We start from the raw sequence: 18,659 nt of genomic DNA, 5'->3' as shown, positions 1-18,659 counted from the left end.
TGACATGTTTGATGTTTTTTTCCTTTTTCACTAAAATATAATTTCTAGGCAGTAGGACTTTATCCATCTTTTTTTTTTTTTTTTTTTAGTTTATTTTTTTGAGAGAGAGAGAAACCGAGCATGCAAGTGGACAAGGGGCAGAATGAGAGGGAAAGAGGGAGAATCTCAGGCAGGCCCCATGCTATTAGCCCAGAGGCCAGCATGGGGCTCAGTTCATTAACTGCAAGATCATGACCTGAGCCAAGATCAAGAGGGGGACACTTAACTGACTGAACCACCCAGGCGCCCTGGGCTTTATCCATCTTAATCATCATTGGAACCCAGAACAGTGCCTGAAACTTTGTAACGGATTATAAATACATAATGAGAATGTAGGAAAGAAAGGTAGAGTGACATCTCTCAACCCATTTAATATTGTTCACTGGTCCATTAAGATATAGTTACAGGTTCTGGGATCCGATAGATAGTATAGACTCACTTTTCCCTGTTCCTCCCTTCTAAATCTACCAAATTATGTTGGAGATAATTGAACAGTCATAAAAACACTTTGAAAATAGAAAGAAGAAAGTGGACAGGCTAGGGACCTCAGAACTTGGAGACTGACCCTAAGTGAGTTTTCTGGGTTTTCTTTATATCTACCATTTATCTGAATTGGGCACCAGAGAAGTCTGTGACTCAAAACTGGCAACAGGTACAGACAGAATAAATCAACAAATAAGTATGAATAGCCTGCTCTGAAAGACCAGGAAAGGCCAAGCCTAGTAGAGGCTTAGTAGGATGACTCATACCTAGTGGCAGCAGCTGACCCACTAGCAAAATTAGGGGACCATCTTACCCCCCCACCCACATTTGTGGTAGCAACAGCAGAACTTGAGATGGTCAACCCACTCCATGCCCCACACCTGCCAAGTAGCAGTAGGCCAGATATCCAGACAGTAGAACCGAGGAGGGCCAAAACACAGGCTTCACATAAGCCAGCTGAAGCAGGTCTGTCGGTCTGCAGAAGAGGGAACAACAGAACCCAGGGAGCCAACCCATCCCCTACCCCATACCAGGCCATAGCACACAGGCCCTGTGCTGCCTGTATTGGTGGTATCGGCAGGTCCTGTGTCTCCCTGTCCTTCCCCCAACAGCAGAGGAAGACCCAGGCCAAGTGTCTCCTAATCTTCCACCCAGTAATAGAAGGCAGTCCAATGGCAGAAAGTGAAACAGATCCAGGGTGTCCCAAACTTTCACCCAATGGCCGGGAACCCACCCTGACCTTGAAGTTTTTGACCTTCCAACCAGTGGCAGAAGTAGCCCACATAAGTGCTTCCCTATCTCCAACAGCACCAGCAGGGATAGAATGGGAAGCCCATTAGTATCAGGAGACCAGAGAGCATACCAGGAGAACTCTTTCCCTTTATGCAGATCCAGCATCCCTCACCACCTACACCAGGGAGCTCAGGGAAGCACCTTCCATTCTTGTGAGTAGCACCAGCAAGATTCTAGCTATAGTTCATACATAGCTAAAACAACAAGCAGACCAGAATAAGTGTCAGAAAACTAAATGGTTACTGGCCATAGAAAGACTTCGTGCCTGTGGCTATAGAAAGATTTGTATCTTTGGGTGGACATTAGACAAATTGTCCTTTTCTTGTTTGTCTATACCAATAGACCTGCCTATCAGTAGTCTCCTTAGAGGAGTTAAAGACTCTTGCTCAACTTATTCCACCCATTCTCACTTTCCAAAAGGGGGGGAAAACTCTGATAATAAGAATTATTCTCCAGAGGTTCCTGGGTAGCTCAGTTGGTTAAGCATCCAACTCTTGATTTTGACTCAGGTCATGATATCAGGGTTGTGAGATCAAGCCCTGAGTCAGGCTCCACGCTCAGCACAGAGCCTGCTTGGGATTCTCTCTCTCTCTCTCTTTCTCTCTCTCTCTCTCTCTCTCTCTCTCCCCCCCCCCCCCACTTCCTCACTCTCTTCCTTCCCTCACTTGTATGTATGTGTGTGTGTGTGTGTGTCTCAAAATAACATTTTTTAAAAAAGAATTACTCTCTAAATAATTTTGGGCAAAAATCATGTACAGATCGATTTAACTGTAGGTGATGCATTTACTTGTCAGTGAATTTTTATATAGTTTCTAATTGAATTGTAATATAAATTTGTCTTTAGATGTTAAACTTTTTAGGCCAGAAATATTATAATGAAAATATGCAACATTACACCGTATCATTAACCAAACAGTCCACAACAAACTAAACTATGACAAAAGTAAAGTAAGATTATTCATTGCTTCATTAATTCAGCAAATGTTTATTGGTTACCTACTATGTACCACGCAACAACAACAAAATCTGCCTTCATGACACTCATATTCTACTAGAACTAAAAAGATATAGCAGTTGAAGGGGCGTCTGGGTGACTCATTCGGTTAAGCGTCCGACTTCAGCTCAGGTCATGATCTCTTGGTTCGCAGGTTTGAGCCCCGCATCAGGCTCTTTGCTGTCAGCATGGAGCCTGCTTCAGATCCTCATACCCCTCTTTCTCTGCCCCTTCCTCACTCTCTTTCTCTCTCTCTCAAAAGTAAATAAACATCAAAAAAAAAAAAAAAAAGGATAGTTGAACATTATAGGATCAACTTAGGACATTATCAGTGGTCTTTCAAACTGTCCTTTGAGATGGGCCTAGAATACTTTTTTTTTTTTTTTTTAACCTTTATTTATTTTTGAGACAGAGGGAGACAGAGCATGAATGGGGGAGGGTCAGAGAGAGGGAGACACAGAATCTGAAACAGGCTCCAGGCTCTGAGCTATCAGCACAGAGCCCGACACGGGTCTCAAACTCACGGACTGCGAGATCACGACTTGAGCCGGAGTCCAACGCTTACCCGACTGAGCCACCCAGGCGCCCCGAGATGGGCCTAGAATACTTTTAAATGCCTGCCTTGTGCATGATCTTTAGTTTTGTCTCAGTCAAAATTGGATTATGAATTGAATTGAATTGTATTGGTATTGTTGGAATCTAGGTGAAAATAGGCCTGAGAATTCATGAGTAAATGATCCATTTCTCAGAGTAATAAAATGTAGAATATCAAAAATTAAATGAGCACTTTCCCCTCCCTCAATATAATCTATTTCCACAGGAGTTGTTTCTAGCCAATTAACTGTGAGACCAGCTGAAGTAAGACAAGAAAATTTCAGATATTTGTAAATCAAAATATTTACAAAGATAGCCATCCTGTTCATATACCATATGCCACTTTAAAATCCTCTTTGTAGCTGGTATTTCTTCTCAGTATCAAACTAAGGAGTTTAACAGCTATGCCTTCTGGGGAATTTGTATGTGTCTCCACAGGGTTTCAAAGTAGTGGTAAACACTTAGATTCAGAATTTGGCTAGATGTTCAGTTCAGAGGACTATCATTTGTGGCATCAGTAGGCTCCACTAAATGCCAGTAGTGCAGACTTGAGATAAAAAAAGAAAGAAAAGGAATCAAGGAGGAAAAGTAGATATGCCAAAATGGTAAAACCTACCTTATCTGCTATATATTATGTCTCCGTAGTGTAAATCTGTAACTATTCCTGCAGAATGAAGGAGAGGGAAGTAGAAAATACTTGCTGGTTTTGCTTTGGAGATTTAATTGGTAAACCTACAATAATTCTTAAATTTCTGAAAAGAAAAAAAATTAAGTCCTGTCTAAAAGAACTTAGCAAATACACATTTTCTAAGACATTAATATAGAAAAGCAAAGTCTGTCTGGTTACTTGGTGGTGTATGCTAATGAGACACTTGAGTTTTGTTGAGAGAAATGTTCCAACAATCCTGTGGCCCTTACGAAGTTTTGATTTTATGCTGCTGGGTAGCCATATGCTAAGAGGAGAGTTGTGATTGAGTAGCTTTTACCTGGAGATTTCTAAGCTGTATCCTACAACTTACTGTGGCTGTGTTGATTAGTGCAATTCATAGTACCTCGAAAGGGCCCTGAGGCATATAGCTCGATAACTGAACTGCTTCAGCTTGTTGTTATCTAACCTGGCTCATATCAGGAGGCCTCAAGCCACTACTGCTTTAAAAAAGGGAGGACTGCTTTAAAAAAGGCGCAGTCGGTTGAGCGTCCGACTTCAGCCAGGTCACGATCTCGCGGTCCGTGAGTTCGAGCCCCGCGTCAGGCTCTGGGCTGATGGCTCAGAGCCTGGAGCCTGTTTCCGATTCTGTGTCTCCCTCTCTCTCTGCCCCTCCCCCGTTCATGCTCTGTCTCTCTCTGTCCCAAAAATAAATAAACGTTGAAAAAAAAAATTAAAAAAAAAAAAAGGGAGGACACATTTTGATACACCAGTTTTATATTTCATGCTACCAGCATAGCATCAAAAAACAGACATTTAGGGGCGCCCAGGTGGCTCAGTCACTTGAGCTTCCGACTCTTGATTTCAGCTCAGGTCATGATCACAGGGTTTTGGGATCAAGCCCTGTGATGGGTGCTGAGTGTGAAGCCTGTTTAAAATTCATTCTCTCTGGGTGCCTGGGTGGCTCAGTCAGTTGAGTGTCTGACTTTGGCTCAGATCATGATCTCACAGTTCGGGAGTTTGAGCCCTGCATCGGGCTCTGGGCTGACAGCTCGGAGCCTGGAGCCTGCTTCATATTATGTGTCTCCTTCTCTCTCTGCCCCTCCCCGCTCACGCTCTGTCTCTCTCTCAGAAATAAACACTAAAAAAAAATTTTTTTTTTAAAGATTCATTTTCTCTCTCTCTCTCTCTTTCTCTCTCCATCTCTCTCCTCCCCACCCCGTTCCCCTCTCCCCTGCTCACACACTTTCTCTCTCTCCCTTAAAAAAAAAAAAGACATTTAAATCATGACTAAGTCAACATATTATAGAATGAAATAGTTGATGATTTTAAACCTTTCTTTCTTTTTTTGTGTGTGTGTACAGCAATGAAAACTACTGGTTGTAACTTAGATAAGGTAAATATTCTTCCCAGTGCTCTGATCACTCCACTCATATCAAGCAGTATGATTAAGAGTGAAGATGTTACTCCAATGGAAGTAACAGAAAAAAGATCTTCCCCTATTTTTAAGGTAAGCTGCATTGATAAGTGCTCTACATCTTAATCTGTTATAAAAATTGCTATATTTTTAATAGTTTGATTACCTTTCCCCATGTTTATGCTTTTTACTTTTCCTGTTTCTTTCACATGTGTTTCTCTTTGGTTGCAGTTAATGAGTTTTGCTTTTCAGAGTGAATACTTTTACCAACCAATAAAATAGTCTGCAAAGTGACTTCTAATATATATTTTGGTAAGGAAGGAATTAATGTTAGCTGTACCTGTGGGATGTAAGGCATTGATGACAGTATAGGTTTAGTATTTTCAGAATTGGAGATGTTTTTTATTTCCTTTTTCCCCCCAGTCTTTTTCTATAACTCTCTTTCCCTTTCTCACTTATAACTTTCCCCCCTATAATTCTACCAATGATCCACAAAATGGAGATACTTTAAAATTTACTATTAATGTGTTCTTCCTGTCCTAAGCATATCAATAACTGATTATTCTAGTTTTTTGTTTGGCTGTCTTCACTTACAACATTTGTTAAAAAGAGGGGCACCTGAGTGGCTCAGTTGGTTGAGCACCCCTCTTGATTTTGTTTCAGGTCATGATCTCATAGTTCATGGGTTCGAGTCATGCATCAGGCTCTGCACTGACAGCAGGATTCTCTCTCTGGCCCTCCTCTGCTCACGTACTCGCTCTCTCTCAAAATAAATAAATAAACTTAAGAAAAAAAGATATCCTGATGACAGTCAGATGTCATGGTATCCCTGAGAATCAATCTTGCACCTGTTTTCCAACAGAATAATGTAGAGTAGAAATTGGTCCTGCATATATGTGTGTTTTTAGAATAATAATTTTTGAAGTGTCATATGAGTTAATTTAATGTTTATATACACATATTATTTGGGGATTTTTATTTTTTAGACTACAAAGACAGTTGGATCAACTCAACAAACATTAGAAAATATCTCTAACATAGCAGGAAATGGGTCTTTTTCATCATCATCATCTTCCCACTTACCTTCTGAAAATGAAAAGCAGCAGCAGATTCAGCCCAAGACCTACAACCCAGACACCCTGACAACTATCCAGACACAGGACATTTCACAGCCTGGTACCTTTCCAGCAGTTTCTGCTTCTAGTCAGCTGCCCAACAGTGATGCACTACTGCAGCCGGCTACACCATTTCAGACAAGAGACACTCAGTCCAGAGAAGTATTACAATCTGATGGCACAGTGGTTAATTTGTCACACCTGACTGAGTCATCCCAGCAACAGCAGCAGTCACCACTACAAGAACAAGCACAGACTTTACAGCAGCAGATGTCATCAAATATTTTCCCATCCCCAAACAGTGTGAGTCAGCTACAGAATACGATTCAGCATTTGCAAGCCGGAAGTTTTACAGGCAGTACTGCTAGTGGCAGCAGTGGAAATGTTGACTTGGTCCAGCAAGTTTTAGAGGCACAACAACAGTTATCTTCAGTTTTGTTTTCTGCTCCAGATGGTAATGAGAATGTTCAAGAACAGCTTAGCGCAGACATTTTTCAACAAGTCAGTCAAATTCAAAACAGCGTAAGCCCTGGAATGTTCTCCTCAACAGAGCCAACAGTCCATACTAGACCAGATAATTTAATAGCTGGAAGAGCCGAAAGTGTTCACCCACAGAGCGAAAACACATTATCCAATCAGCAACAGCAACAACAGCAGCAGCAAGTGATGGAATCATCGGCTGCAATGGTGATGGAGATGCAACAGAGTATCTGTCAGGCAGCTGCCCAGATTCAGTCGGAGTTATTTCCTTCACCGGCTTCAGCAAATGGAAACCTTCAGCAATCTCCAGTTTACCAGCAGACCTCTCACATGATGAGCGCATTATCTACCAACGAAGACATGCAAATGCAGTGCGAATTGTTCTCTTCTCCCCCTGCAGTTTCTGGAAATGAAACTACTACAACCACCACGCAGCAGGTTGCCACCCCTGGCACTACCATGTTTCAGACATCAAGTTCAGGAGATGGAGAAGAGACTGGAGCACAAGCCAAGCAGATTCAGAACAGTGTCTTTCAGACCATGGTCCAAATGCAACATAGTGGGGACAGTCAACCTCAAGTAAACCTTTTCTCATCTACGAAAAGTATGATGGGTGTTCAGAATAATGGTACTCAGCAACAAGGTAATGGTTTATTCCAACAAAGTAATGAGATGATGTCCCTCCAATCTGGGAATTTTTTGCAGCAGTCTTCTCATTCACAGGCTCCACTTTTTCATCCCCAAAATCCTATTGCTGATGCTCAGAACCTTTCCCAGGAAACTCAAGGTTCTATTTTTCATAGCCCAAGTCCTATTGTTCACAGTCAGACTTCTACAACGTCCTCGGAACAAATGCAGCCTCCGATGTTTCACTCGCAAAGTACCATGGCTGTGCTACAGGGCTCTTCTGTTCCTCAAGACCAGCAGTCAGCCAACATATTTCTTTCCCAGAGTCCAATGAATAATCTCCAAAGTAACACCGTAGCCCAAGAAGAACAGATTTCATTTTTTGCAGCTCAGAACTCAATTTCTCCGCTTCAGTCCACATCTAACACTGAGCAGCAAGCTGCTTTTCAACAGCAGGCTCCAATATCACACATCCAGACCCCTATGCTTTCCCAGGAACAGGCCCAACCCTCCCAGCAAGGTATATTTCAGCCTCAGGTGTCCCTGGGCTCCCTTCCTCCAAATCCAATGCCTCAAAACCAACAAGGAACAATTTTCCAGTCACAGCACTCAATGGTTGCTATCCAGAGTAACTCTCCATCCCAGGAACAGCAGCAGCAGCAACAGCAGCAGCAGCAGCAGCAGCAGCAGCAACAACAGCAGAGCATTTTATTCAGTAATCAGAACACCATGGCTACAATGGCATCTCAGAAGCAGCCACCGCCAAACATGATATTCAACCCAAGTCCAAACGCGCTGGCTAACCAGGAGCAACAGAATCAGTCCATCTTTCACCAACAAAATAATATGGCCCCCATGAACCAAGAGCAGCAGCCCATGCAATTTCAGAACCAGCCTACAGTTTCCTCTCTTCAGAACCCAGGTCCTACCCAGTCTGAGTCGCCACAGACTTCCTTGTTCCATAGCTCTCCTCAGATTCAGTTAGTCCAAGGGTCACCCAGTTCTCAAGAGCAGCAAGTAACACTGTTCCTCTCTCCAGCATCCATGTCTGCTTTGCAGACCAGTATGAACCAACAAGACATGCAGCAGTCTCCTCTTTATTCCCCTCAGAACAACATGCCTGGAATCCAAGGAGCCACATCTTCACCTCAACCACAGGCTACTTTATTTCACAACACTACTGGAGGCACAATGAACCAACTACAGAATTCTCCTGGCTCATCTCAACAGACTTCAGGAATGTTCTTATTTGGCATTCAAAATAGTAAGAAACTCTAATTTTATTTCTTAAATGTTAGTGGCTGAGATGGTCAAATTCTTACTCTTATTAAAAGGAAGCAAAACACAGTGGTTTTAAGAACACAGATTGTAGTTAGAACTGAGTTCAATCCCAGCCATACCACTTACATACTGTGAGATCTTAGAGAAGTTATTTGACCTGCAGAAGCTTCAATTTCCACATCTAAATGGTGGTAATAATTATATACTTGAAAAGGATATTGGGAGGACTAAATATGGTAATGAATATAAATGAATGTGTTTACCATTTTAAGCTGTAAACTTGAAAGGAAAATGAAGTAAGAATGACAGAAAATATCTCTGCCAATTAAAGTAAGTAGTTTCCAAGGAGGTTAACCCATCGTTAATGTTTACATACCAAGGAAAGCATGTAGGACTTACTTATGATGCTAGCTAAGCAAAGTTGTATTTTTATACTGCTTTGAGTAAACCTGGGATGAATTCCAGTACTGTTCGGTAAAAACCGTTTTGGAGGGCTATCAGTTGCCTCACTTCTAGTTCTATATTGAGTAAACACAATAGTGAATTTCCCCCAACAACTAATAAATATCTTCTTATGAACCTTAACAGAAAGTAACTAATCAAGTAGCTTCTCTATTTTAAATATTTCTGCAGACTGTAGTCAGCTTTTAACTTCTGGACCAGCTACATTGCCAGATCAGTTGATGGCCATAAGTCAGCCAGGCCAACCACAGAATGAGGGCCAGCCACCTGTGACAACACTTCTTTCTCAGCAAATGCCAGAGAGTTCTTCACTAACGTCCTCTATAAACACCAACCAGAACATTGAAAAGATTGATTTGCTTGTTTCATTGCAAAACCAAGGGAACAACTTGACTGGCACCTTTTAACTGGATAAGTAAGTATTGCATTTTGGTTTCTTTTTTATTGAAAAGCATCAATAAATTTTATTATTCTTATCAGATTTAGGTTTAAGTAATAACACTTTTTAGACCCTACTCTTTTGAAATACGGCTTTCTCACAAGATGGTATTTTTAGGGACACTTGGGTGGTCCATCTCTTGATTTTAGCTCGGGTCATGATCTCATGGGCTTGTGAGATCGAGCCCTACATCAGGCTCTGTGCTGACAGAGTGGGACCTGCTTGAGATTCCCTCCCCTCTCTCTCTCTCTGCCTCTCTCTCTCTCTCTCTCTCTCTCAAAATAAAATGTAAGATGATACTTTTTAAATCTGAATAAATTATTCTGGATGATAGCTTGTGGTCATAGTATTGATGCTAGGCAATCCTTTTGGTTCTAAGTTTCTTCACCACGGAATGACAGAACACCTGATCAATGTACTATTGATTGAATATAATTAAGTCTTATTTCTCCCTTCCTCAAGAAATAAATACTGAGTCAGGAAAGTGTGTGGAAGTATAAATATGATGCAGTATCATTTATAGTATTGTAATATACTTTGGAATCTTTCAGGGTAACAGGAAATTTATAATTTTGTTCCCTCCTTAGTGAGTTATATTCAACTTCTTCTTCTTTTTTAGAAATTCCATGAAGAAAATTCTGATTCCAAGATGTCCTGAGATCATGTGATTCCATGAGGATTTTTGAACTGTTACTTTAAAAACAAAACAAAGTATGAAAAACTGTGATTGAGTAAATGGATAGATTTTACTCTTACTGCAAAAAAGCACACCTGTGCTGCCTGTTGCAGTGATTAGCCACCGTTGTTAACATCTTAATATTTTATATTCCTAATAACAGTGATGACTGAGAATCTATTTGAGTTTCCAGCTGACAGAATTAATTGTTGCTATTTTCCTAGGCGCTATTTCTTTGAAAGTATAGTACAAATTCAAAAGCTGGACTGCTCAGTTATTATTGCTATTAGAAAATAGTTCTTATTGTCATGTTTACTTTTGTTCTTCATTCATATTTTCTTACCTGCATTGTTTTAGTCAAGTAATGGCTTTTGAAAAGGAAAGTTCAAATAGTAACTAAAAGTAAGGCTGTGGTTTTCCAATATAAAAAGCACAGCTATTGGCCAAAATGAAGGAATCTTTTTTCAGTTTTTATGGAGAAACTGAGGGGGTAACATTCTGACAAGTTAACTGTAGTAAGAGCTCTACACAGATAAGAGGCCTCTTTATTACAAAGGCAGACAACACACAATCTAGGAACAGCTGAAATGCTATTGATTTTATTTTCCAGAGAGTTGTTCATTCTCTGTGTTTCTGTTAAGGGTTTTAGCCATACCTGTGCAGAGAAGAATAATTATCTTGCTCTATCAAAAAAATGAAGGGGTTAATACTTGGTAAATTGTGTTCTGATATCCTCCTATAGCAGTTAAAACTGACAGAGCAACTTCAGTCTGTTTTCTTCTTATCCCCGTCTTGGACCGGTGTTCCCTTTTTATGTTCATTTTTATTATTCTCCCCCTCTTCTTCACTTTATTTTAGACAATTAGTAATATACTACGAGCTTTGTGACCCTGTAGCAACTTAAAGGGAAAGGCCGCTTTGGTCTGGGGTAACCCAGCAACTCCTGCAGCACAGGCAGGGTGGGGGGCCACTCTTTTAGGAGTGAGGGGAGCTGATTCCTGAGAAACAAGAAACAATGCATTTTTTTCCCCATGAACGGTGCTGTCCTGAAGTCTTCAAATTTTTCCCTCTAATAGGAAACAGTGTACATTTTAATTAAAAAAAAAAAAAAAAAAAAGCAAACTAAAATTTCTTGAAACATCACTTCTCCCTAAACTGCAGTGAGTGTAATTCACTTGTCACCTCAGTGCTTTACAGTTTGAAGTGGTCACTTATCTGATGGTTCCCACAAGCCTTAGGCTTTACAGGGTCATATCATTGACTTAAAATGAAGAATTAACTTGTGTTACGTCTCTAGAGAGCAAAATTACACACTCCAGAATTTGCAGTTGCAGTTGTAGCATTAGTTACACAGTTTTGGGTGTTCTTGCCACCCACGGGATGCCTGCTTCTCACGACAACCTGTCGTTTGGGCACGTGCTTACGTCTCGTTTTCCTTTTGGCATGTAGAAAGCTGTTTATACAGTTTAAGGCCAAATTGTGTGTGGCTTCTATATGTAGATAAGATGTTTTGGTATTCATGTCTGTTTCATTTATTTTTATTAAGTGTACAAAAAAAATAGCCTGTTAATTATTTGTTGAAGGCTACTTTTCTGTTGTGTTTTTTTTTTTTTTAATTTGTTTTCTATCCTATACATTTAGTTGAACTTTGTGGAATTGTGGTGTTGGTTTTGTTTATACAGCCAGATTTTTTTCCCCCTTTTTGTGGTCCTCCTTAGTTCTTTGAATGTGCTCTTCTCCTAATTTGTTTTTTCTCTTTGTTCTTATATATTCTTCCCTCCACCCTGACCCTTTCTTTCTTTCTCTCTCTGATTGAGAGGCATTGAATTACGTTTTCAGTAGTACAGGCTTCTTGCCGATATGAAGGGAACTTTTCAGAAAGAGACCTACTCTGGGTCATTTACTTTTGAATACAGTTTTCAATCGTTCAAGTTTTGGATGGTTTATATCTAATGTGTGTTTCATTTTTTTGGAAAGCTATATTTTGTATTTAGGAAATGGTATACTATTTTGCTATTTGTACTGAGTGAGTACATTGGCATAAATATAGAAATTTATATATATACATATATATAAACTATTCTTTTTTTGCCACACATTTTTGTGGTAAATTTGTGAGTTTGTCTGATGTTCTACCACAACGTGGCGTCTGATAACAGTGAGGGGGGGTTTGTTATGTCTTTATTGAGTATTTAAGTATCTTTTGAAACAAATGACCTGTTCATCTGTGGCCATTCCATCAGGCAGTTCCTTGATGTTATTAGTGGGCTAAAGGCAGCTTACTGTGTGTTTGCTGGATCTTTCACTCAGCAAAATGTTAGAGTAAGGAAACCCATCAGGCAATTGTGTCAGATGGTGTTTCATGAGAATGAGCCATTCAGTCTTTGCTCACTATATATTTAATATTTTATTGTTGTTATTGTTATTAATTGGCTTTCTGTATTCTATGCCTTTTATTTATAATAACACTAAAAAAAACCACAAACCATGTTTGTAATTTTAATAACGTTTTCCCCATCTTGTAATATCCAGAGCGACTTTATAGATTCTCTGAACCAAAAGCATTTTCCTCAATAGATCATCTCTCCCCACCGCATCAGGGAAAATTACCCAGTATAGTTCAGGTTATGAGAAGGACCAGCCACACAATCCAGTGCTTCAGTTTTAACATGTAAAACTCTAACTGCAGAGGTATAAAGAGGTATAAAGAGCTTACCCAGCAGGTATAAAAATAAGTAGAAATAAAATACTGTAAGTTTATTTCTGAGTTTTCTGACTTTTTTTCTAAGAGATTACACAGGAGACTCAGGAAGTCTATTTGCTCACCAAGTTTCAACTAGAATGTTTCTTAGCACTGCTCTGTGGATGAAGTGGTGGCAAGAAGACTGGCTTGTGTGCTGACTTCTGTTCTGTTGTTTCGCAAGAGGCTTATCATCGTAAAATGCTGATCGCCAATGCCAAGTTACCAGGGACCAATTTTCTGTTTTATAGTATGTAAGTTTAGAACAGAACATACACCTGAACTGTAGTGGCTTGATTGGATGGAGGCAGAAAACCCAAATTTTATTTTCATAAATTTTGTGGTTATTTATACAAGGGCTGTGCTATGCTACCACATTCTTATTCAATAATGATGGATATTTTTTTTAACATCGTTAAATGTTCCCTACCCCTAAAGGTCACTGTTAAGTACAGCATTCTGACTATTTGGTTACAAAAGACATTTGTCTTCTTACTGAAGAGTTAGCTCAGTGGTCAGTGGTTGATACGTGTGCTAATAATACAATTTCCAGATTAATGTTACAAATAATAGCGATCTATGAGAGAGACTCCATGAGCCAGCAAAGGCCTTGGAAGCAACAATTTATTAAATTTATTTATGGCAGAAGGACCTAAATAAACTCTGAACCTTTTTTTAGTCCTTTATATTGTTATATTCAGTTGCTCTTGCTTTTAGCAAATCACCTTAATGCTTGGAGCTTATCTTTCTGTGTGTGTGTGTGTGTATGTGTGTGTTATTCCTTATTGTCATTCCATGATATATCCACACCAACAGGGGAGAAGACAACTAGAAATCATATTTGCCTCAGAGCTTTATCATGTTACCTTTGTAATTAGAGCAGCCAATGCAAATCAGTTTTTGCCAGACTCTCTGGAACAGGTTTTTAAAGGGCTTTATTTATTATTAAAAGCAGAATTAATGAGGGACCCCCCCCTTTCTTCCTTTCTTTTTGTGGTAATTTTGTCTATGCTGTAGTTGAGAATTTCATTATAGTGCATTTCTTATCCATCAGAACCTCAGTTAATCTGCCTAGGAAAAATAATGTCAAAGCAAATGAGAAAAAAGTTCTATCTGAGTCCCCCTAGAACTAAAGTAATAATTCTTTTTGGCCATCTAAACTGTTTTGGACACTTGTTTTAGAAGAGTGAAATCTGTTTAGACAGATCAATAATTAAAGACCAGAATTAAATGCTTTAATAATCAAAGTCTCAAACGTGACTTATAAATACTCACTAGGAGTAATTTGAGAATTATTCATCATTCTGATGAAAATTTCTGTTCTAAGATTTATTAATTTTTTTTCTAATTAATTGAAAACTTGATGAGGTCTGTTAGCTTTAGTTTCAAAAAGTTTCAAAAAACTTTTTTGACAAAAAAGTTATGACCACAGGCTTCATCCCTAACCTGTACAGCCATGTTCTGTCTGCACACCTTACTTATTTGGAGGGACTCCATGAAGACAAAGACTGTATAGTTCAGCAGCTCTATTAGGAAAAAAACTCAGAGCACATTCCCTACTAAGTTAGGTATATCCATATTAAAAAGAGGTTTTCTCCTCCGCTTATTTGTGTCACTAGAGCTAAATCGTGGACATAATGTTCACAATGCAGTAAATATCAGAGTAATTCCTATAGTATCATTTGTGAATTGCCTCAGTACTCTAATTCTTTAATTCCCATTTATTTTCATGCCATTCTAGCCTCATTCATTAATAAAATTCTATTTTTACTCCACTCTCTCAGAAAAAATTTTTAATTAATATTTTATATCTAGACTAAATGCATATGGAAAAGTGCCTTTCTACCATAATAGTGCCCCTTTCTTGTAATTTCATTTTTCACTATTGCCAAAAACAAATAAATTATTTCAGTAGGCCCCATCTTTCAATTATTTCATTTAGCATTCTTTTCTCCATTTTTCTAACACCAGAGAAAACAGCTTCATAAGTCTCTCCCTTTGGCATAAGAGTAACAGAGAGATACATTGCTAGAATTGTTCCTTTGGGGGAGGGTAAATAATAGATTATAGAATTAGGGGCGCCTGGGTGGCCCAGTCGCTTAAGCGCCAACTGTGGCTCAGGTCATGATCTCACAGTTCATAAGATCCAAGCCCTCCATCGGGCTCTGTGCTGACAGCTCAGAGCCTGAAGCCTGCTTCGGATTCTGTGACTCCCTCTCTCTCTCTCTGTCCCTCCCCTGCTCGCACTCTGTCTCTGAAAAATAAAATAAACATTAGAGTTACAGTGTTGAGGCTTTATATAAATTATCTAAATTTGACTTCATCTCGACCAACTAATGATAGGTCTTATCTGAATGCTAATGAAAATTTTATTGTCTGTGAGACTCCATGCACACAAATGTTTGTAGTTAAATTTCAGGAAGGAAGTATTTAAAACATCTTCTCTCATCTTACCTAGATAAAAATAAATCACTGACACAAAATTTAGATAAAACCTGGTAAAGTCAATTTTTCTAACTAGACAACGCCATGGAATTTGTCGTAGTGCACTTCTTGCCTATCAGAACCTTTGTAATCTCTATGAAAAATAGTGTCAAAGAAAATGAAGAAGTTATATTGGAATCCCTCTAGAACAAAGGTAATAATTCCTTTCAACAAGATACAGTTGGATTGACTGTCCCTCTGGTTTTGTTATTTTGCCTCTGTGCTGGCTCCTGGCTGCAGTGGTGGTGCTGAAAGAGAGGGCATCACAGCGGTAGCTTTGGGATAGAGCTTCTTTCCCCCTGGGTATTTCTTTGACTTAGTGGCACTGAAAACTGCAGGCTTTTATGCAATATTCTTAATACCCTAATGATATTATGCACTTTAATCATTCCAAAGAAGTCAAGAATGCTGTATAGTGATGATTCCTTCTTAATGAATACATCTTAACTATTTGTATCCCTTTTTATTTTGGATAGTCAGCTTGGTGTAAGTGTTCTGTGAATATTTTCTAAAATGACTGTATCGTACGACTTAAGACTTTGAAATGTAATTGACTATGTGGAGAAATGATTACACTTCAGCAAACGATTTTAGAAATATTAATATTCAGCTTGCTAATGTATATGTTTGAGACTTAATTAAAATCAGCCCTCTTCCAGTATTTTGTGTTTTGTCTGTGAGAACATTGTAGTGTATAGTTTTTTACATATAGAGTGTAACCAGTGGTTTTCAAAATATGGTCCTCAGTCCACCAGCCAGCATCAGTATTACTTGGGAACTAGGTAGAAATGCACATTCTGGAGCCCTGTCATAGACATACTGAATCAGAAACTTTGGAATGGGGCCTAGCAATCTGTGTTTTAACAAGCCCTCCAGGTAATTCTGATGTATGCTCACGCGTGAAAACCACTGGTGTAAATGGTATACAGTAAGATCTAGAAAGGTTTTTCCCCCTACTCATACAAATAGTTATATATTGTTCTTTATGTAAATTCAGCTTAACCTGGTTATCCGTAATCATTTATTGGCAATGATAAGTTATTCTTAGTACTGCCTATAGAAATATAGTGTATTTTGTATACATATACACTTAGTCTAGTTACTGATAATTCAGTTAACTTAGTTTGGCATTTTCCTACCATTTACTAAGAAGTTTACATTAAATGACTGATTTAAATATATAGGTGCAATCTTCTATATTTCTTTTAATTGTTATGACATTTAAGTAGCTAAAACAATTGACGGGTGCTACAGTCTCCTGTTTATCCATAAAATGGGTACCTTGTGGGCAGTGATAACACAAGCTTTCTTTTCATTGCCTCTTACTTTACCAGCAGACCACAGTTTTGGTCTGGCTAGACCAACTCTCGGAACATCATTCCTTGTATTTATATTTGTATCTGAGGTATTAAATAAGATGGCTGGCCAGGTCAACATAGCACCTTATTTAATTTCTTTTTTAAATCAATAAAACTTATTTAAAAGTAGCTTGGTTTGTATGAGAACTGATGCAGTAGAGATATAGCTATCCTTGGAACTTACGCTTCAGACCCGCATTATTTACTAAAATAAATATTGGACAAGACAGTGCATTATTAATCTGGGCATTTCTCCCTTCCCAATTATATGCCTCATGGTAATATAAACTAACAAGATAAGTAGATTTATTTGTTCATTTTAATTTCGTGTGTAATTTAGTACCTCCATAATTGCTGTAATCTTCCTTCCACTGTTTACAACTCACCAATTAATTAACTCATGGAAGAAAAATGCACACTCAAATTAAAAATAATTGTATATTCACTTTATAAAAATCACCACTGCTGTCTTTGCTTAACACTAGCAGTGGAAGTGTAAGTGGCTTACTCTACAAACCTTGGTGCTGGCAACACTTAGGCAAACTGTGGGGAGATGCTTTAGGTACATTCCTCCCTTCTTGTTCCCTTTCCCCTCTTCCCCAGTTGCTTGCATAATGTATTCCTGTGCCCAAAGAATTCTATCATGGTTCTATTTGACTCCAACTTGTAGTGTCTCTTCTAGAAGCCCCATGTTTAGCCATATTATCCCTGTTCTTTTTCTTCCCCAGAAGAAATTTGGTGTGAAATAGTTTATAGAGTTTGCTTATTATTTTACCTAATGAACCTCAGGACAACACGCACACACATATACATACACACACACCGTCTCAGATGTTTGAGGGTGGCTTTGGAATCAAACTAATGAGTCCAATGAAGAACTGTCCTGCACTGAAGGGTTTATGACTTTAGTAGCTACAAACCGATTCCAGTGACATTGAGTTAATTTCTTTTGAGCTAATGAATGTATCTGCTCGCCTTGTTTCCTTCTAATTGATAAGCTCCAAGTAGTTGCTACTCTTTTTGGACAATTTGACTGAGTTCTATTCACTTCTTTTATTAGTCTTTTAATTTAACATATTGCACATATTTCATTAACCCATTCTCAAGTGGTTTAGCTACCATTCTGCCATTAAATTTTTTTAATTTAATTTTATTTGCTTGAGCACACTGATCAACCACTGAACTGCCTTCTTCCATTGTCCTGCAATGAAATAAGGATTACATTTTTGTGTATATGGCTTTCATAGTTGAGATTTCAGAGCACTGACACCAGATATTTTCAGTTTGTTCTCTGGGGGAATTTCATTTGCATCTATGTTTTTAGCTATCTGTGATAACTTGTTAAATATTAAAAAGATATTTTGCTTCTATTGGAACATTTGTATACTCGCAACTATATTTCTGTAAACAGCTGCAGTCAGAAATAAAACATTGAAAGTTTTCATTTTGCGGTGAGTAGCTGTCGTTTTTTCCTCAGACTTTGTGAATGAATTCATATCCGTGAATGTCAGTGTTGAGCAGCATGAGCCTATGGCTGAAATTATAAAATCATTAGGAAAAGGCATGAAATATAGTTGGATTTGGAGCAATTACTGTGCGCCTCCTGTTTTGCCAGGCAGTGTCGTAGCATCTAGTGTGGTAGCAAATCATGTAGCATAAAGGTGCTTTTGCTGAAAACCAGATCTCCCCAGCCCTCAGCCTCAGTCCCACACCCAGAGGCATTCTCTTTTAGTTCTTTCGTCTGTTATTTCCACATGTATCAGTTGGTGTTTACCAAAATGTATATATAACATATCACTAGTGGTATTCAAAATGTTACGAGTAGACATATATGTCTGCGTGTTAGAAAAACATATATCCACCTACTAGACTGTGGGGAAATGTAAGTGACATTAAAGACAAATATTAAATACTAATACAGATGGAACATGGATATCATGAATTTGATCTATAAATAACTGAAGCTTAAGAAGCCCTGCTTTCAACAGTATGCTTATATCTTCTTATCACATATAGACTTTGCCTGTTGATT

At 38.7% G+C, this 18,659-nt stretch overlaps 1 protein-coding gene across 10 annotated transcripts in view; it reads left to right on the top strand.

Moving 5' to 3' along the window:
• Window positions 1-18,071, top strand: part of NFAT5 (nuclear factor of activated T cells 5) — a 119,829-nt gene extending 101,758 nt beyond the window's left edge. For all 10 annotated transcript variants that reach the window (XM_086689034.1, XM_086689033.1, XM_086689032.1 and 7 more), the window contains 4 exons: window positions 4,913-5,058; window positions 5,952-8,451; window positions 9,102-9,345; window positions 9,989-18,071. In XM_086689034.1, the coding sequence (XP_086545160.1) occupies window positions 4,913-5,058; window positions 5,952-8,451; window positions 9,102-9,337 (2,882 nt within the window). In that variant the 3' untranslated portion in view covers window positions 9,338-9,345; window positions 9,989-18,071. The remainder of the gene's footprint in view (window positions 1-4,912; window positions 5,059-5,951; window positions 8,452-9,101; window positions 9,346-9,988) is intronic.
• Window positions 18,072-18,659: the final 588 nt, after the last annotated feature.

The sequence above is a fragment of the Puma concolor genome, chromosome E2 (genome assembly GCF_028749965.1).
Source record: "Puma concolor isolate L17-30 chromosome E2, mPumCon1.1.hap2, whole genome shotgun sequence".
In the NCBI taxonomy this organism is placed as follows: domain Eukaryota; kingdom Metazoa; phylum Chordata; class Mammalia; order Carnivora; family Felidae; genus Puma; species Puma concolor.
Note: the sequence above shows the minus strand (reverse complement) of the source record. Positions and strands in the feature narration are given on the sequence as shown.